Consider the following 15,709-nt stretch of genomic DNA (forward strand, 5'->3'; position numbering starts at 1 on the left):
TGCAGGATACGCAGGTTTGTTACATAGGTAAATGTGTGCCATGGTATTTTGCCACATAGATCATCCCATCACCTAGGTATTAAGCCCAGCATCCATCAGCTATTCTTCCTGATACTCTGGCTCCCCCTATACCCCAACAGGCCCTCTATATGTGTTGTTCCCCCAGTGGTGTCCATGTGTTTTCATCGTTCAGCTCCCACTTACAAGTGAGAAGATGCAGTGTTTGGTTTTCTGTTCCTGGATTAGTTTGCTGAGGATAATGGCTTCCAACTCAATCCAGGTCTCTGCAAAGAACATGATCTCGTTTCTTTATATGGCTGCATAATATAGCATGGTATATATGTGCCATATTTTCTTTATTCAGTCTGTAATTGGTGGGTATTTAGGTTGATTCCATGTCTTTACTATTGTGAACAGTGCAGCAATGAACATAACACACACGTTTCTTTATAACAGAACGATTTATGTTCCCATGGGTATATACCCAGCAATGGGATTGCTGAGTCAAATGGTATTTCTGCCTCTAGGTCTTTGAGGAATTGCCACACTGTCTTCCAAAATGGTTGAATTAATTTACACTCCCACCAACAGTGTAAAAGTGTTCCTTTTTCTCCACAACCTTGCCAGCATCTTTTTTTTAAAAAAAATGTTCAGTAATAATCGTTCTGACTGGAGTGAGATGGTATCTCATTATGTTTTTGATTTGCATTTCTCTAATGATCATAATGATCAGTGATGTTGGGCTTTTTTTTTTTTTTTTAATGGAGTCTTGCTCTGCTGCCCAGGCTGGAGTGCAGTGGTGTGACCTCAGCTCATTGCAACCTCCACCTCCTGGGTTCAAGTGATTCTCCTGCCTCAGCCTTCCAAGCAGCTGAGATTACAGGTGCATGCCACCATGCCTAGCAAATTTTTGTATTTTTGTAAAGATCGGGTTACACCGTGTTGGCCAGGCTGGTCTCGAACTCTTGACTTGAAGTAATCCGCCTGCCTTTAGCCCCCCAAAGTGCTGGGATTACAGGCGTGAGCCACTGCCCCTGGAGCTTTTTTTCATATTTCTTGGCCCATGTATGTCTTCTTTTGAGAAGTATCTGTTCATGTCCTTTGCCCACTTTTTAATGGGGTTAGTTTTTTCTTGTAAATATGCTTAAGTTCCTTACAGACTTTGGATATTAGTCATTTGTCAGATGGATAGATTGCAAATATTTTCTCACATTCTGTAGGTTTTCTGTTCATCCTGATGATAGTTTTTGGATACAGCCGCTTCTAAGCGTATTTGAAAGAAACATGGAAGGTTCTTTGTATAGGGATGTTTTTCAAAGGTAAACTTTCCCCTGTGTAGTGGAAAGAGCATCCCTACAAAACTATAGACAGGAGAGATGGGTTCTAGTATTGGCTTAGCTACTAACTAGAGTTTTGCAGCCTGAGCTGAGTCACTTCATTTCTCCTGATTCAGGTTTTCTGCAATTAACATTAAGGTGCTTATAGCTGAATGATATTAAAGAATTATATCCTTAATTCCTTACTGTTAGGTGGGATAACAGAATTGCAGTTTATGAAAATAATCCTTTTATAAAGAAATTTGAAAATAATCTTTCAGATAATGCCGAAATGTTTATGGATAGAATATCTGCAGCATTTGCTTCAAAATAATCTGAGGAAAAGGGAAATTGAGTACAGATGAAACAAGACTGACCATAAGTGGATAACTGTCTAAGCTGGATGTATGCATTTACTATTCTATTTTTATAGAGACTTAATTTAAACATTTTCTCAAAAGTGCTGATCAAGATGATCTCTAAACCAAAAGAATAGAGAAAGATTTCACCAACTGGGAATGTGAAATTCAGTCATTTAATAAAATTTAGTCTTCAAGATTCATTAGCCTTTAGCTGCAGGGTCACCAGCAGTAATCATTAGCCCTTTGGTTTCATTCCCTGCTAAGTCATATCAGCAACACTATGATTTATCATATTATTAATAATGGATTCTAGGAAGCCTCATCTATCATTTTTAATGTTTCTTCTCCTCCTTTTAAGTGAGCTGTTTAATGAGAAGAGGCTGCTGCAGTCATACAAATGCATCATTAGCCAAAAGGATATTTATAACAAATATCAAACTCACTCATTGTTCATGAGAGAGACAGAGATCGACTGATTCAAAGATGACCAAAATCCCACTCTATGCAAAGAAGTCTGCCTTTCAACACCAGAGGAGATGGAGAATATTTGATTAAATTCTTACAAGAGTGTCTAGTAGACAGTGTAGCAGCATGGTTTGGAATCAGGTATCTAGCTCACCTTTCTTTCAGTCTCTGTGTTGAACATACCCAAGTTCCAGTGAAGAGTCAAAGTCTTAGAGGTAAGCAGTTGTTCAAAATATATCATATGAAACACAGCAAGGAGAAAAATATTTCCTTTCCTCCTAAAAAAGACTCAGGTAGCAATCAAAAGGCAAAATCTCTGTAAGACTGTTGAAGATGGAGAAAGTCTTTCACATTCTCATATCCTTTTGCTTCTGTCAAAGGTTAACATGTGTGAGGGCCTAGGCTGGGTGAGATGGCTTGCTAATGAATTTGCTTTTGTTCCTTTCGGATCTTAATCTTTTTAAAAATTATCTTCCTCCCTTTGCAATAATTCTGATATTTCTCCAATTGTGCTTCAATGTTTCCCATTTAGCAAGTATTGCAAAATAATTTTATAAACATTCTTTGTAGAGGGCCTGAAATTTTCCAAAGAATTCTTTGATTGGTAGAATTTATAAAAAACAAAATGGGTAAACATTGCGCACATGTACCATAAAACCTAAAGTATAATAATAATAATAATAATAATAATAATAAAAGAAAAAAAAAAAAAAAAGAAAATCACTTGTGCTCAGGAGATGGAGGTCACAGTGAGCTGAAGTAGCACCACTGAACTCCAGCCTGGGCGATAGAGCCAGACCTTGTCTCAAAAACACAAAATTACACTTTAATAAAAATAATAACTAAAAAAAATAAAATAAAATAAAATAAAATGGATAAAGTACTTCATATATGACATTTAGGCTAATTATAAGTGACTGGGCAGTGGAGACTTTAGAATTTGGGTGAAAGCTTAAAGAAAACAGGATGCAGAAGAACAAACATGCAAATGGTCCACCTACAAAAAAATCCCACCATGAATAAGAGTCATATGTACTCAACATATATCCTTCAAACCACAACAGGCTTTATCTGACAATCATTTCTTCATAAGGCTTACAGAATGCTATACAGATTTTTATGTATTCTGCAGGTTGTTTTGCTTCCATTCTGAAAGGCAGTTAAATATCCCCAAAAGTACCTGTGGCAGAATGTGAAGCACATAAGAGCAAAGAAGACTGTAATTCCACTTCTCTTTTCTTCACTTGCCACAGATGTGAACTTGAATAGTTAACTCCCTTGGCCTGAATCTCTTCATCTATAATAACAGGAACATTTGTATTTAACTCAGTGTTCTATGAGGATAAAATGGCAATAAATATTCAGAACCTGGCCAGTGGCATGTGCTTAATAACTGTTAGTTCCCTCCTTGTAAAAAACAGTTTTAGAATTTAGCTGTGGCTTTTAAATCTTAATCACAGTTTTTAATCATTGACAGGATCTTTCAAGTAAGAGAAATTTTCCTGACAAAATGAATATGTCAAATATGTCAGTCTCTAAATATACCTTTAGTCTGAAAAATATCGGGTGTAAATAAGGAAACTAAACATTAGTTTTCAACATGTTTTCCAGATAGTCATAGATAAAAGTATTTTTGGATAACCAAATATAGCACCCAAGAAAAGTATAATAAATAGCTTATGTTTCTAATAACATCCTAAATTGGTGAATCACTAATAAAAAGTTGCCTTTCTAAAAAAGTGCATGTCCATTTGTTAAATCACTGTATAAGAGGAAATAATATTTTGCTCTTGGAAATTCTGAAGGCATTAAATGCATTTTCCAAACAGCACAGGAAGTAAAGGTCCATCCCAATGGGTCAGTATTTTTATTCCCTGTTAGGACAAACAGGGTTTGGCTGGGTTCTTCCACAGTCCTCTGTGGAAAACAGAACAGGCTAGGGGGAACTGCCTAGAGGTATTAGAACCATAGATAGAAAACACCCTTATATGCACCAAGGCTTAGCTGAATATGAGCTTGAATTGGCAAATATGCTGGAAAAATATTAAAGAGTTTTTTCCCTCATTTTTAAAGATTACTTAAAAGACAGTTGACTGTTTAGAGCAAAAATAATAGCCAAGTATTATAAGATTTATATCACGTGCAGAATTAAATATGATAAATAGGGAAGATTAATGGCAACAAGAAAAAGGCAGGCTCATGAGCAAACATGGTTGGTAACCAGATGTTAGATGAGATCTTGCTGTCTCACTTTTAACTGATAGAAGAGCTAGGGGATACCAGCATGTAGGATAGATGCTCAGAAGTAGAATTTACAAAGGAAATAGTCAAAAGTACATCCCAAGGCTCTTGGGACCCTCAGCAGGACCAAGGAATACAGTATAGGAATAGTAAAGGTTTTGTATGAAGGATTTATTTCATGAAAAGTATCCTAACTACCCCCACATTTCTCAGCAACCAAGGAAGGGGTAAGGGTATGCCTGCTGCTCACCCCATTGACAACTCAGAGCCTGAAAGATGGGGAGTGCAGATAGCGAGTGCTGCCTGACTCTTACCTGAGAAAATTAAAGGGGCTGTTTTGGGGAAGTAACTACACTATCACTGGAGGCAGTACAAGAAATGTGAGTGCTTCCCAGATGTGGGCCTTGTGAGAGAGGAACAACCTCAACAGGTTTTAATGCTTTGTCAACAGGATAGCCCAGGAAGAGGGACTCCACCGATAAGAGTCTGTATGTTTACACCGCAGGGAAGTCAGAAGCTGCTGGGGAAGCATCCAGCCATCACCCATAGGAGCAGCTGCTGCAGGAGGAACCAAGAAGGGGGTCTCTAAAGACAACTGCTCACCCCACTCCACACACACAGAGAGAGGAAGGGATCAGCTTTAAATATTTTTATGGGCCAGAGATCATGGAGCCAGCAAAGAGTATTACCAGTCTCCTACTATGTAAAATCTTTCGTGCCCTATTTCCTTGCCTTCCCTTTCTCTTGAATTTTGATCCTGGTGGGTGCCAAACAGTGAGCTGGAAGAGGAGGGGAGTAGAGAAAAAGCAAAAGAATACTATATAACCTTCTTCAAATGCAGGCAGACTGTAGCCGGGAGAACAAAAATGAGGAGATGCATTGCTTTTGAATGATTATTAAAGCATTGTTCACTGTTTTGGAATGGACCCTCTAATGTCTGAATGAAGACTGAGTTTATGAATTAAAGTGACCTAAGAGCTGTTTATTTTCCTAGAGTGAGCTGAAATGTCATGCAGCCTGCGTATTCATTAATGGCAGAGGAAAAGCTTCCCTAACAGAAATAGGTTAAAGAGTACCACAGGAGATATAAATAGCTGTATTTTATTCTATCCCATATTTAGAGCTTGTTCAAAATATTGTAAACAGAAGAAATGCACACACATTCACATACATGCTTGTTACAGTGGATCTCCTAAGATATATTCACTAACACAGAATACTCATTATCAATGTTGTTTTTTTAATATAACTAAAGAGAGCAACACTGGAATTTGGTGAGAGATAATTGCTAGAAGCCAAAAGGAAGGTCTCCAAAACAAGAGAGAAAACGATTAAATGCCCTCCTGAAGAGTAAGGTATGGCTGCCCCTTGAACAATCCCAGAGAGCAGCTTTATGAAGAAATGCCAAATAACACAAGAAAATAATATAGCTTTTAAAAAGCTGATACCAGTGTTGGTAATAGAGTAGAAACGGCGTGAGAGTAAACTGGGATAATTTTTCTGGCCAGTAACTCTGTGATATATCAAAATCCCTAAAATACTGACAAAGATATTCTATTTCTAGGGATTTGTACTAAGAAAACCATCGGTAAATACACAATGACATAAATTCAGACATGTTATTAATGATATTAAACAGTTAGAAAAATCAAACTGACATGAAAAAGTGGCTTTCAGACATTAGACAACACACAGTACGGGACTACCATTTCTGAAAGAAGGGAAGCCAACAAGATAGGTCTACAATTTCCCCCAGCTTACTGCCTGGAGAGAATTTGCAAGCTGCAGTACAGGAAGTCAAACCCAGCAATTTTGTTGGCTTCAGAGAGCCTGAGGCAACTACAATTTGAGATCTGAAAATACCAGAAAGGAGGTCATTACACAGAGTGAGAGCTCAGATTTGCAGAGGAAGAAGGTCTCAAGTCTTTAGCAGAGTACGGATATGTGCATATACGAGAAGAAATTAGTCAAAGCCTGAAAAAGAACCACTAAGCAAGCATTAGGCAAAAAAAAAAAAAAAAAAAAAAAAAAAAAGCCCAAAACTAACACAGCTCTAGGAACAATTCACAATTCTACCAAACAGTGAGGAAAGATTTCGTAATATATGGAGCATCAGGCAGAGTCCTCTGAAGAAAACTTTCTCAGTAGTGGGGCTAAATTAAACTGCAACTAAAGGCTACCCTCAACTAATCCTAACACAGCTTAAAAGCAAATATTGAAAAAGATCAACCTGAGAGACATCTATAGAATTAGTACTACAAGAAACATCAAAGGATGTCCTTCAAGCAGAAGGAAAACAACATCAAATGGCAATCTAGATCTCTGCACAGAAAAAGTGCAACAAACAGAAAATATGTTGGAAAAATATAAAAGATTTTTCTTCATTTTTAAAGATTACTTCAAAAGATAGTCAAGTGTTTAGAGCAAAAATAATAGCAAAGTATAAGGTTTATGTCACATGCAGAATTAAATATCACTAAAGAACACACAATAAGGCAGAAAATAGAAGTTTACTATTGTATAATTCTTACATTATAAATAAAGTGATATATTACTTGAAGTAGATTGTGATTAAAATATGTATATGGTAGACCCTAGAGAAGCCACTAAAAAGTAATCCAACAGTGAAGATAAAACACTCAAAAAATACTTAATTGATCCCAAAGAAATCAAAGGGCAAAAAGGACAGATGAAGTAAACAGAAAAAAAAAAAAAATCCTGATAGATTTAAACCCAACCATATTGATGACTACGTTAAATGTAAATGGTCTAAACCTCCAATTATGATTTAGAGATTATAAGATAACAATCTAACTATATGATTACAAAAACCTACTTAAAAATAAAGGTGTTCATAGGTTACAGGCAGAAGAATGGAGAAACATACTTTGAAGAGTGACTATATCAACATCAGACAGTAAACTTCAATATAAGGAATATTATTGAAGAGACAAAATAACAAGATCAATTCATTAAGAGAATGTAAGCTTAAATGTGTATGAATGCAAGTAGTAACAGCTCTAAAACAGATAAAGAAAAAGTGGTATAACTAAAAGGAAAAACAGACAAATCCACAATTATAGCTGAAGATCTCAAGACTACTCTCTCAGTAATTGATAAGACACAGAACACTTGAACAATACTAACTGCCTATTTGATCCAATTGGCACTTATAGAACATTGTACCAACAAGAGCAGAATATATATTCAAGTGCAAATGGAACAGTCACTAAAATAGACTACATTCTGGGCCATAAACAAGTCTCAAATTTAAAAGGACTGAAACTATAAAGTGTATTTTCTGACCTCAAAAGAACTAAACTGAAAATTTTTTAAAAAGTTATGTGGAAAACTACCAAATATTTGGAAACTGACACACCTTTAAATAAACAATGGGTCATACAAAAAATAACAAGAAGATTAGAAAGTATTTTGAAGAGACTGAAACAACATAAAAATTTGTAGGATGTTACTTGCTTATATTAGAGAAAAAAGGTTTCAAATCAATGATCTAAGGCAGAAGTTGGCAAACTTTTTCTGTGAAGGGCCAAATGGTAAATATTTTAGGCTTTGCAAGCCACACAGTTTCTAACCTAACTATTTAACTCTGCTGTAGCAGTACAAAAGCAGCCATAAACAATACGTAAATGAGTGGATATGGCTATGCTCCAAGAAAAATTTACAAAAATAGGCAGTGGGCCAGATTTGGTACATGGAACACAGTCTGCTGACCCGTTAGAATATCAGCTCCATAAATGCAGAGAATTTTGTCTGTTTTGTTAACTACTGCATCCCCAAAAACGTTGTCATTTATATTTAACAGTGCCTGACCCTTAACATATGCCAGATCAATACATGTTGAATGAATTAGCGAATTTAATCCTCAGAACAAGCATGAGTTAAAAATTGTCATTTTACCAATGAATATACTACACGATCAATAAGTAAATAATCAGTATTTAAGCTCAAGTCTGTCTAATTCCAAAGTTTTATGAGCTTTCCACTACATTACACTAATAAGACAACGGCATTACTAATTGTAAAAGTTTTATTCGACCTCATATGGATTTTCCACCCGTTTTTCTTTTCCTGAGCCTCAGGACCAAATGAACAATACACTAAACTTAAAAGAATATTTAGAGATTTATGCTTATTTCCTCATCTATGTCATAATGTATTTAAATATCTATATTTTGGGTTAATATTTGGATTACAATTGATGCAACTAAACAGATTGAATCTTGAACACAAACCCCCTTGTAGTTTTATAACCAGGAATACTACAGACTTAACTTACTTAAAACAGGTAGCATGTCTAGAGAACCCAATCAATTTTATGTGCTCAGACGTGTAGCACACAGGAGTATGACATTAATTAGTATTTATTCTTTTCAAATGCACAAAGATGTGAAAAATGTGAGGGAGAAAAGGAAAAAAATAAAAAAAACACCAAAAGTGTCCCATTCTTTCTTGCCATAAGAATGCCTCATTCAATCCTCTCCACATAGAGGAGGGCTCTTGGCTCTTGTGCCACTCATGTATTGCAGCCCTGTCCAGTGGGCTGCTATTCTGTGCTTTCAATAACCAGCTCTGATAGCTGACCATACACATCTTCTTCCCTTCATAAGTCAATAATCAATGCCAGCTGTTCTCCAAAAATAGGCATTCAGAAAGCACTAGAGCAGCTCTGAATATAGATTCAGCAGACTGCACATCTTTCCATCATTTATTCGCTTGCCTGGGGTTTTACCATCATCACAATCAGCAGTGAGCTTGAAGGAGCCAACTACTGTTTTGTCAAGTTTTCCTCCTTTGGATGCTCAGGATAGAATTGTTAAAAATTTGTGTACATGAGACCAACACTGCATACTAAGAAGCTATTAAAGGGTAAGACAAATAGCATCCACACCGTTTGCTTGCCCTGAAGCCTTAATGTTTATTGTAATCTGATGCTGTAATGATTGATGATGATGTCATAATGCTGAGAACTCATGGCTTACACAGCCATTGAAAGATTATTAAACTCAGGAAAAAGATAAAAGTAAATGAAAAATGATATAATAAAGCTGAATTTTTCAGTTTCTTGACTGTCAGATCTTGCAATAAAAACATTTAAGTTATATAAGTCAACAAATCTTTGGGACAAATAAAAATAGATTGCTTACTGAAATTACATAAGAAAGGTAAGCTGTATCTTTATCCATAACCAATAAAAGAAAAAAATGTGTCCTCCAAGGGCTTAATTTTGGTGCTTGAATAGGGACTTAGGATAAGCAGGTTGTACTGGCTCCTGTAAAATCATCTCGCTTTTACCAGTGTATTTTAAGGTAAATATTTCCTCTTTAATTTTAAGTAATAGAGCATTACTTAATAGCCACTATTTAGAGAATGCTTGCAGTGTTCACTTTTCATTTTCTTCTCACTTAATCCTAGCCAAAACATGTGCTTCAGATCACATAATTTGTAAGGGGTAGGGCTGAAATTAAAACCAAACTAAACCTCATGGACTTGATTCTGAAGCTGCCCTGAGTCTCAAACAATGAAAATATACATGGTGCATCACATACAAAGAAGTTAGAAAATGATTATCATTTATGAAAGCAACAAAAAAATGCTAATCAGAAGTAACACTACCAACTTCCATTAGCAAAACAGTGGAACCAAACCCAGGAACACTTCTTATGCTTAATTTTTCTCAACTAGATTTCCATGATGTTCCTACAGAACTCCAGAGTTGTTCATCCCACTAGGTCCATTCCTTTGGGAACTCATGGGCTCCAAGTTATATTGAGAAAAGTATAAAGTAATAAACATTTGTATTTTAATCATTCACAGGAATCTTAACAGGATATGTAAAAATATGATACGCACTGGAAAAGCTTTCCTACAAATAACTACATAGTGTACACTACCACTATGAGAGCTTCCAGCCTTACTACATGCTAAATCATAAGATAAACAAATCTTATACTGATATAAAGATGCCCATGTTCCCCGAAGGGAAGAAGATATTTAAAACATTTCTGCTTCATACCCAGGACCACTGTGCAAACTGATTTCAAAAACCATTAGTCCAGAGAAATAGATGTATTTAAAACCCTATTGCTTTTGTTCATAGGACCCAATGTTTTTCTCTTCTTTGCCAGGTATCCGCAACTTCTTTTTTATTTTATTTATTTATTTTTTTTTATGAGACGGAGGCTCGCTCTTTCGCGCAGGCTGGAGTGCAGTGGCGCAATCTCTGCTCACTGCAAGCCCCGCCTCCCGGGTTCAAGCCATTCTCCTGCCTCAGCCTCTCGAGTAGCTAGGACTACAAGCGCATGCCACCACGCCCGGCTAATTTTTTGTATTTTTTAGTAGAGACGGGGTTTCACCATGTTAGCCAGGATGGTCTCAATCTCCTGACCTCATGATCCACCCGCCTCAGCCTCCCAAAGTGCGGGGGATTACAGGCGTGAGCCACCGCGCCCGGCCGGCAACTTCTTATAAGAACAATAAACCTATTTACCAGTACTATGTGTCAAGCTCTGTGCTATGTACTTTGTATGCATTGTCACATGTATTCCTTCATATAGTCCTATAAAGTAGGTACTGTTATATGATTCCTATTTTACAGATGAGGAAAAACAGGAAATTAGCTCAAGTTACACTGCCAGCAAGTGTCAGAAATAAGACTTTAATCCAGGACTATCTCACTACAGGGCCTTGCTCTTACCTACTAAGCTAAGAGAACCAAATGAGACCTCTAAAATTATCTGGTCTCAAACCCTCACTTTATAGATGAGGGCATTTTAACCCAAAGAGCGTAAGTGAAATGTTCAACATCACACCTTGATTACTGGTAGAGTCAGTGCTAAAACCCAGGGTTTGCTTTCCTATACTCACTCTACTACCCCATATGGCCCTTTTCTAAAATTTGAAAACAGAAATACATTGTAATATCCTACACAAGTATTTCCATAAACTGTCTATCTGACTCACTGTACAATGCTCAGGAGACCCTCCCTGATTTTTTTGAAGCAATCAAAAGCTGCTAACCCTTGTAACTATGGCTGATTCTGAAAGATCAGCATTTTTACAACTAAACTAACAATATAATCCACAATTTGCTAAGAGTTCTTATTATGATGGCTCAATGATGTTTTTCTCTTACATTTTAAAATGAGGTGAGTTGTAATCAATCTTTAATATGCTGGTTCTCAAACCTGGTCACATATCAGAACCACCTGAGTTGCTTTGAATGACCCAGTGTCCAGGCTACATCCCAGATTAATTAAATTAGAGACTACCTGGGCTAGAACCCAGGCATCAAAATTTCTTAAAACTCTGAGGTATTCTAATACACCACCAAGTTTGAAAACTAGGGCTTGAATAATTATTAAAACTTAAACATAACATTTCAGGTGGCATTAGATCAAATGAGCTAGACTAACATGATCTCTAACATTGTTATCAACTACATTAATCCACCTTCCTCAAAAAATTATTAGAAAACAAATTTAACAGATTTCAAGAAAACTGTCCTATCATAGACCACCAGCCTCAGTTATTTGACAAGATTCTTCTTAGCTGGTTCTATAGAGAAACATATGGAAATCCTTAAATACACACACAAAAAGCAACCGGGCTACCAGCCAAAATGAGCTCATAATCATAAACATACCCATTGTTGTTTCCATGCACGTACTTGGGAAGCAACATCCTGGTCTATAATGAACTACACTCATGAATTAAGTCAGTGATAACAGTCCTGTTTCCAAAGCTAATTCTAAGAGGTTTCTTCCTTGATTTAGGTCATTATTAAATGATAACTGTGCATTTCATATTAAATGACAACTGTGCATTTCAAAAGGATATTAAACTCTCACAGGTTTTGAATTCCATAGTAGAAGACAATGATTATTTATGGGGTCACATGACTAATCAAGATGATTTCAATCACTGATTAATAGAATTAACAATTAACAACGTTAATTAACAATTAACACTAACAAACTTGTTAATTGTTCTTCCTAGTTTAAAACTTTAGTTATGGTAAATATTTGTATTTCTTACTTTCAGAGTATAATTAGCCCTTTTTCTGTTTTTTAAGTCTTCTCTAACTTGGTTTCTTCTAAGGAAGATGTTTCGGCTCTGACCTTGCCTACTTTTAGTCCCGACTGCATAGTAAATTGGCAAAGCTGAATACTTCTCAGTGCTTACTTAATTAAAATTTGATTCTACTAAGAAATATATATTAAAATATTTCATTTTTAAAGAATTGTGATCTCATGGCCCTTTTTCTTAGTATTTGAAAAATGATGATTCTGATCCAAACATAATTCAGAATAAAAAATGTCTACTTACAGGTATCATCCAGTTAGCCAGGTCACCATATTTGGAAACCTGCATCGCTCCTAGCATTGTCAGATCAACATGTCCCCTGAGAGAAAGAGGAAGAATAAAGTGAACCTCACAAGCTTTTGTCCCCTTTGCTTGAACTTGCCAGCAATTAGAATAACTTCATACCACCAAAATATACTTGCTTCCCTCACCACACAACTGATTTCCTAATAGATCAGCTCCATGCTGACAGAGAAATAATCACTAAAAATTCTTTTTTGAAAAAAAAGTTACAGTATACATTGTCTCAATAACAAACTATGAACAGGTGTACACAGGAAGATTGTCTCCTTCAGTGAGGCAGAATGTGACTATTTGAACACAAACACTAGCTAGAAAGTGAACACAGTTTGAAGAAAATGTTAGAATCCTCAGAAAGCACCTTAGAAATGTTTATTTCAGTCTGGTTGGCACAAAGACATGGATTCCATTTTGGGGGTTCTTTTCCTAACAGTGGGCTGGATATTCAATGCCCAACATTCGATGTGAATAATTTCACATCTTGCAGCCGAACAAACTCCTGATAGTTTTCTGGCTGGGAAATGTGGCTGTTTCAGAGCCTTGCTAACACACTCAGAGGATGACTCAGCTCATTCCATACTGTGTGAAACATGAGGGGCTCTGTTATTACGTACCCTCTAATCATTGCAAATGATTCATCGCTGGAGAAAAAAGAGGCTCCTGGAAGAATAGTAACTGTTTCCTTGCCTAAACACACACACACACACAAAAGAAAGAAAAGGTTATTAGATTTCTAAGAGTATCATGGTGAACAGAGGTCCGTATCTTCTCCATTCCCAAAAGAACTTAAGCTCCCTTTACCAAAATGCAGTGACATAGCAGGTGGGGGGACATAGTAGGAACCTTTTGTGGTGGAAAGCATTTTGTCACTGACATTGCTCTTGCCTTTGCATGACGATAATGAAAAGCAGACCACTTTTAGTTTTCTTATTGTTTGGAAATTCTCTACAGCAGCAGTCCCCTTTTTGGCACCTCAGACCGGTTTTATGGAAGACAATTTTTCCATGGACTGGGGGATAGGGATGGTTTCAGGATGAAACTGTTGTTCCACATCAGCTTATCAAGCATTAAGTTATCATAAGGAACGGGCAACCTAGATCCCTCATATGCACAGTTTACAATGGGTTCAGTTGGGCTTCTATCAGAATCTAATGCTGCTGCTGATTTGAGAGAAGGCCAAGCTTAGATGGTAATGCTCGTTTGCTCGCCTGCTGCTCACCTCCTGCTGTGCAGCCTGGTTCCTAACAGGCCATGGACTGGTACTGGTCCACAGCCCAGGGGTTAGGGACCCCTGTTCTACAGGAAATGCACCCCTCTATTGTCTATACCTCTCCAGCCTCTCACCATCCCCATTCCCTTCACAATCCTCTGCTAAATACTACTTAGGAATGAGGAGGAAGGAAGTTCTGGGGTAACACCTGCCAGAATCTAATGCTACTGTAAGTCACTGAGACAGAGAGACTGTGGAATCAACATGAACATATGAAGGAATGCAATTTTGAAGGGAATGACACAGGAGATGCACTGCAGTTTCTTTTTTTAATCAACAAATAACTTCAGTGATAAGAAGAATAACTTCTGAGACTCTAATGTACAGCATATAGTATTAACTATAGTTAATACTATACTGTATAACTGAAATTTGCTAGAAAAGAAGATCTTAAGAGTTCTCACTATGAAAAAAGGTAACTGTGAGGTGATGGATGTGATAATTAACGATTGTGGTAATCATTTCACAATGTATATGTATATCAAATCATCATGTTATATGTCTTAAATATAAACAATTTTTATTGGTTAAGTATATCTCAGTGAAGCTGGGGAGAAATAAAAATAAAATTAGAAAAAACATATAGAAAAAAAGGACCCACCTAATTCCTTAATTTCATTTGGCCTGAACTCTCGACTTTTCATCCCTCTCCCCTTGTCTTTCTTTTTCTGACTCATCTGTACTCTCTTGCCCCATAAGCTTCTATTAAAACCACAGGATTTTCATAAAATCAGGGAATAACATGGTAATACTGGCCAACGTATTTAAGGTTAACTTCCAAGAAGTCCCCTTGGAAGGACATCTCCCAAGACTTATATCTTATAATGAGGTTCAGAGCTGGAAAAGATTTTCAAGGTCATCTACTACCCATAGAACTAATAAAATCACCTGACTCATATCTAAGCTGCTCCCATCTTGTGATCTATTTCCTCTCTATTCAGGAGCTTCAGGGGCCTGGGAATAGCTTCTGGTCTCAACCAGAAAGGTGCTCACATACCACTGTGCCAAAGAAGGTGCTCACATACCACTGTTTTGAGAACACCCCATGCATGGCCCCAGTATAATAGGGCAGACAAAAAGAAAGAGAAGCAAAACTGTTATTCCAAAATTGGAATAGGGAATAGCTCCCAGAAACAAAAGGACCACAAGCAGTCTGAATATCCCTAGCTGTGCAACACAGTTATATCCTCAGATTCTCAAGTCTTTCCCGAAAGCTAACTTTTCCATCAATATCCCCCTCCATTCAAACTTGAGTATGGAGAAAGAGTAAGCTTATTTATAAATATATAAATATATAAATATTTCATCTTGATATAAATATATATCTCTCGAGGGAGTTTTATTCCAAATGATAGAAATATTTTTGTATCTTTTAAAGTACACAAAACTGAAAAGTTTTGAAAATACTTCCTGGTATGGTTAGCAGGGGCTTTTAAACAGCATGTAAGACTTAGTGGATTAAATTAGATAATGCATGCAAAGTCCTTACTCTAACTTGCCTGGCACAGAGAAAGGGCTTTATAAACATCACCTTTTATTATTGCCATTTTTGTTACTCCTCTCTCCAAAGCTACTTATAAAAGAGACAATGCCATTGCCCCTCTAGGGATAAATGCTACAGGACCAAGCAATTGGCTTATATGGTGGGGTTG

The 15,709-nt window shown here is 36.7% G+C and overlaps 1 protein-coding gene across 4 annotated transcripts in view; it reads right to left on the reverse strand.

Annotated features, from left to right (window-relative positions):
- OXCT1 (3-oxoacid CoA-transferase 1) overlaps window positions 1–15,709 on the reverse strand; it is a 139,766-nt gene that overhangs the window by 51,388 nt on the left and 72,669 nt on the right. For all 4 annotated transcript variants that reach the window (XM_054487911.2, XM_054487912.2, XM_063664776.1 and 1 more), the window contains exons 12-13: window positions 13,402–13,474; window positions 12,731–12,806 (exon numbers count right to left, since the gene is read on the reverse strand). In XM_054487911.2, the coding sequence (XP_054343886.1) occupies window positions 12,731–12,806; window positions 13,402–13,474 (149 nt within the window). The remainder of the gene's footprint in view (window positions 1–12,730; window positions 12,807–13,401; window positions 13,475–15,709) is intronic.

The sequence above is a fragment of the Pongo pygmaeus genome, chromosome 4 (assembly GCF_028885625.2).
Source record: "Pongo pygmaeus isolate AG05252 chromosome 4, NHGRI_mPonPyg2-v2.0_pri, whole genome shotgun sequence".
NCBI classification, from domain to species: Eukaryota; Metazoa; Chordata; class Mammalia; order Primates; family Hominidae; genus Pongo; species Pongo pygmaeus.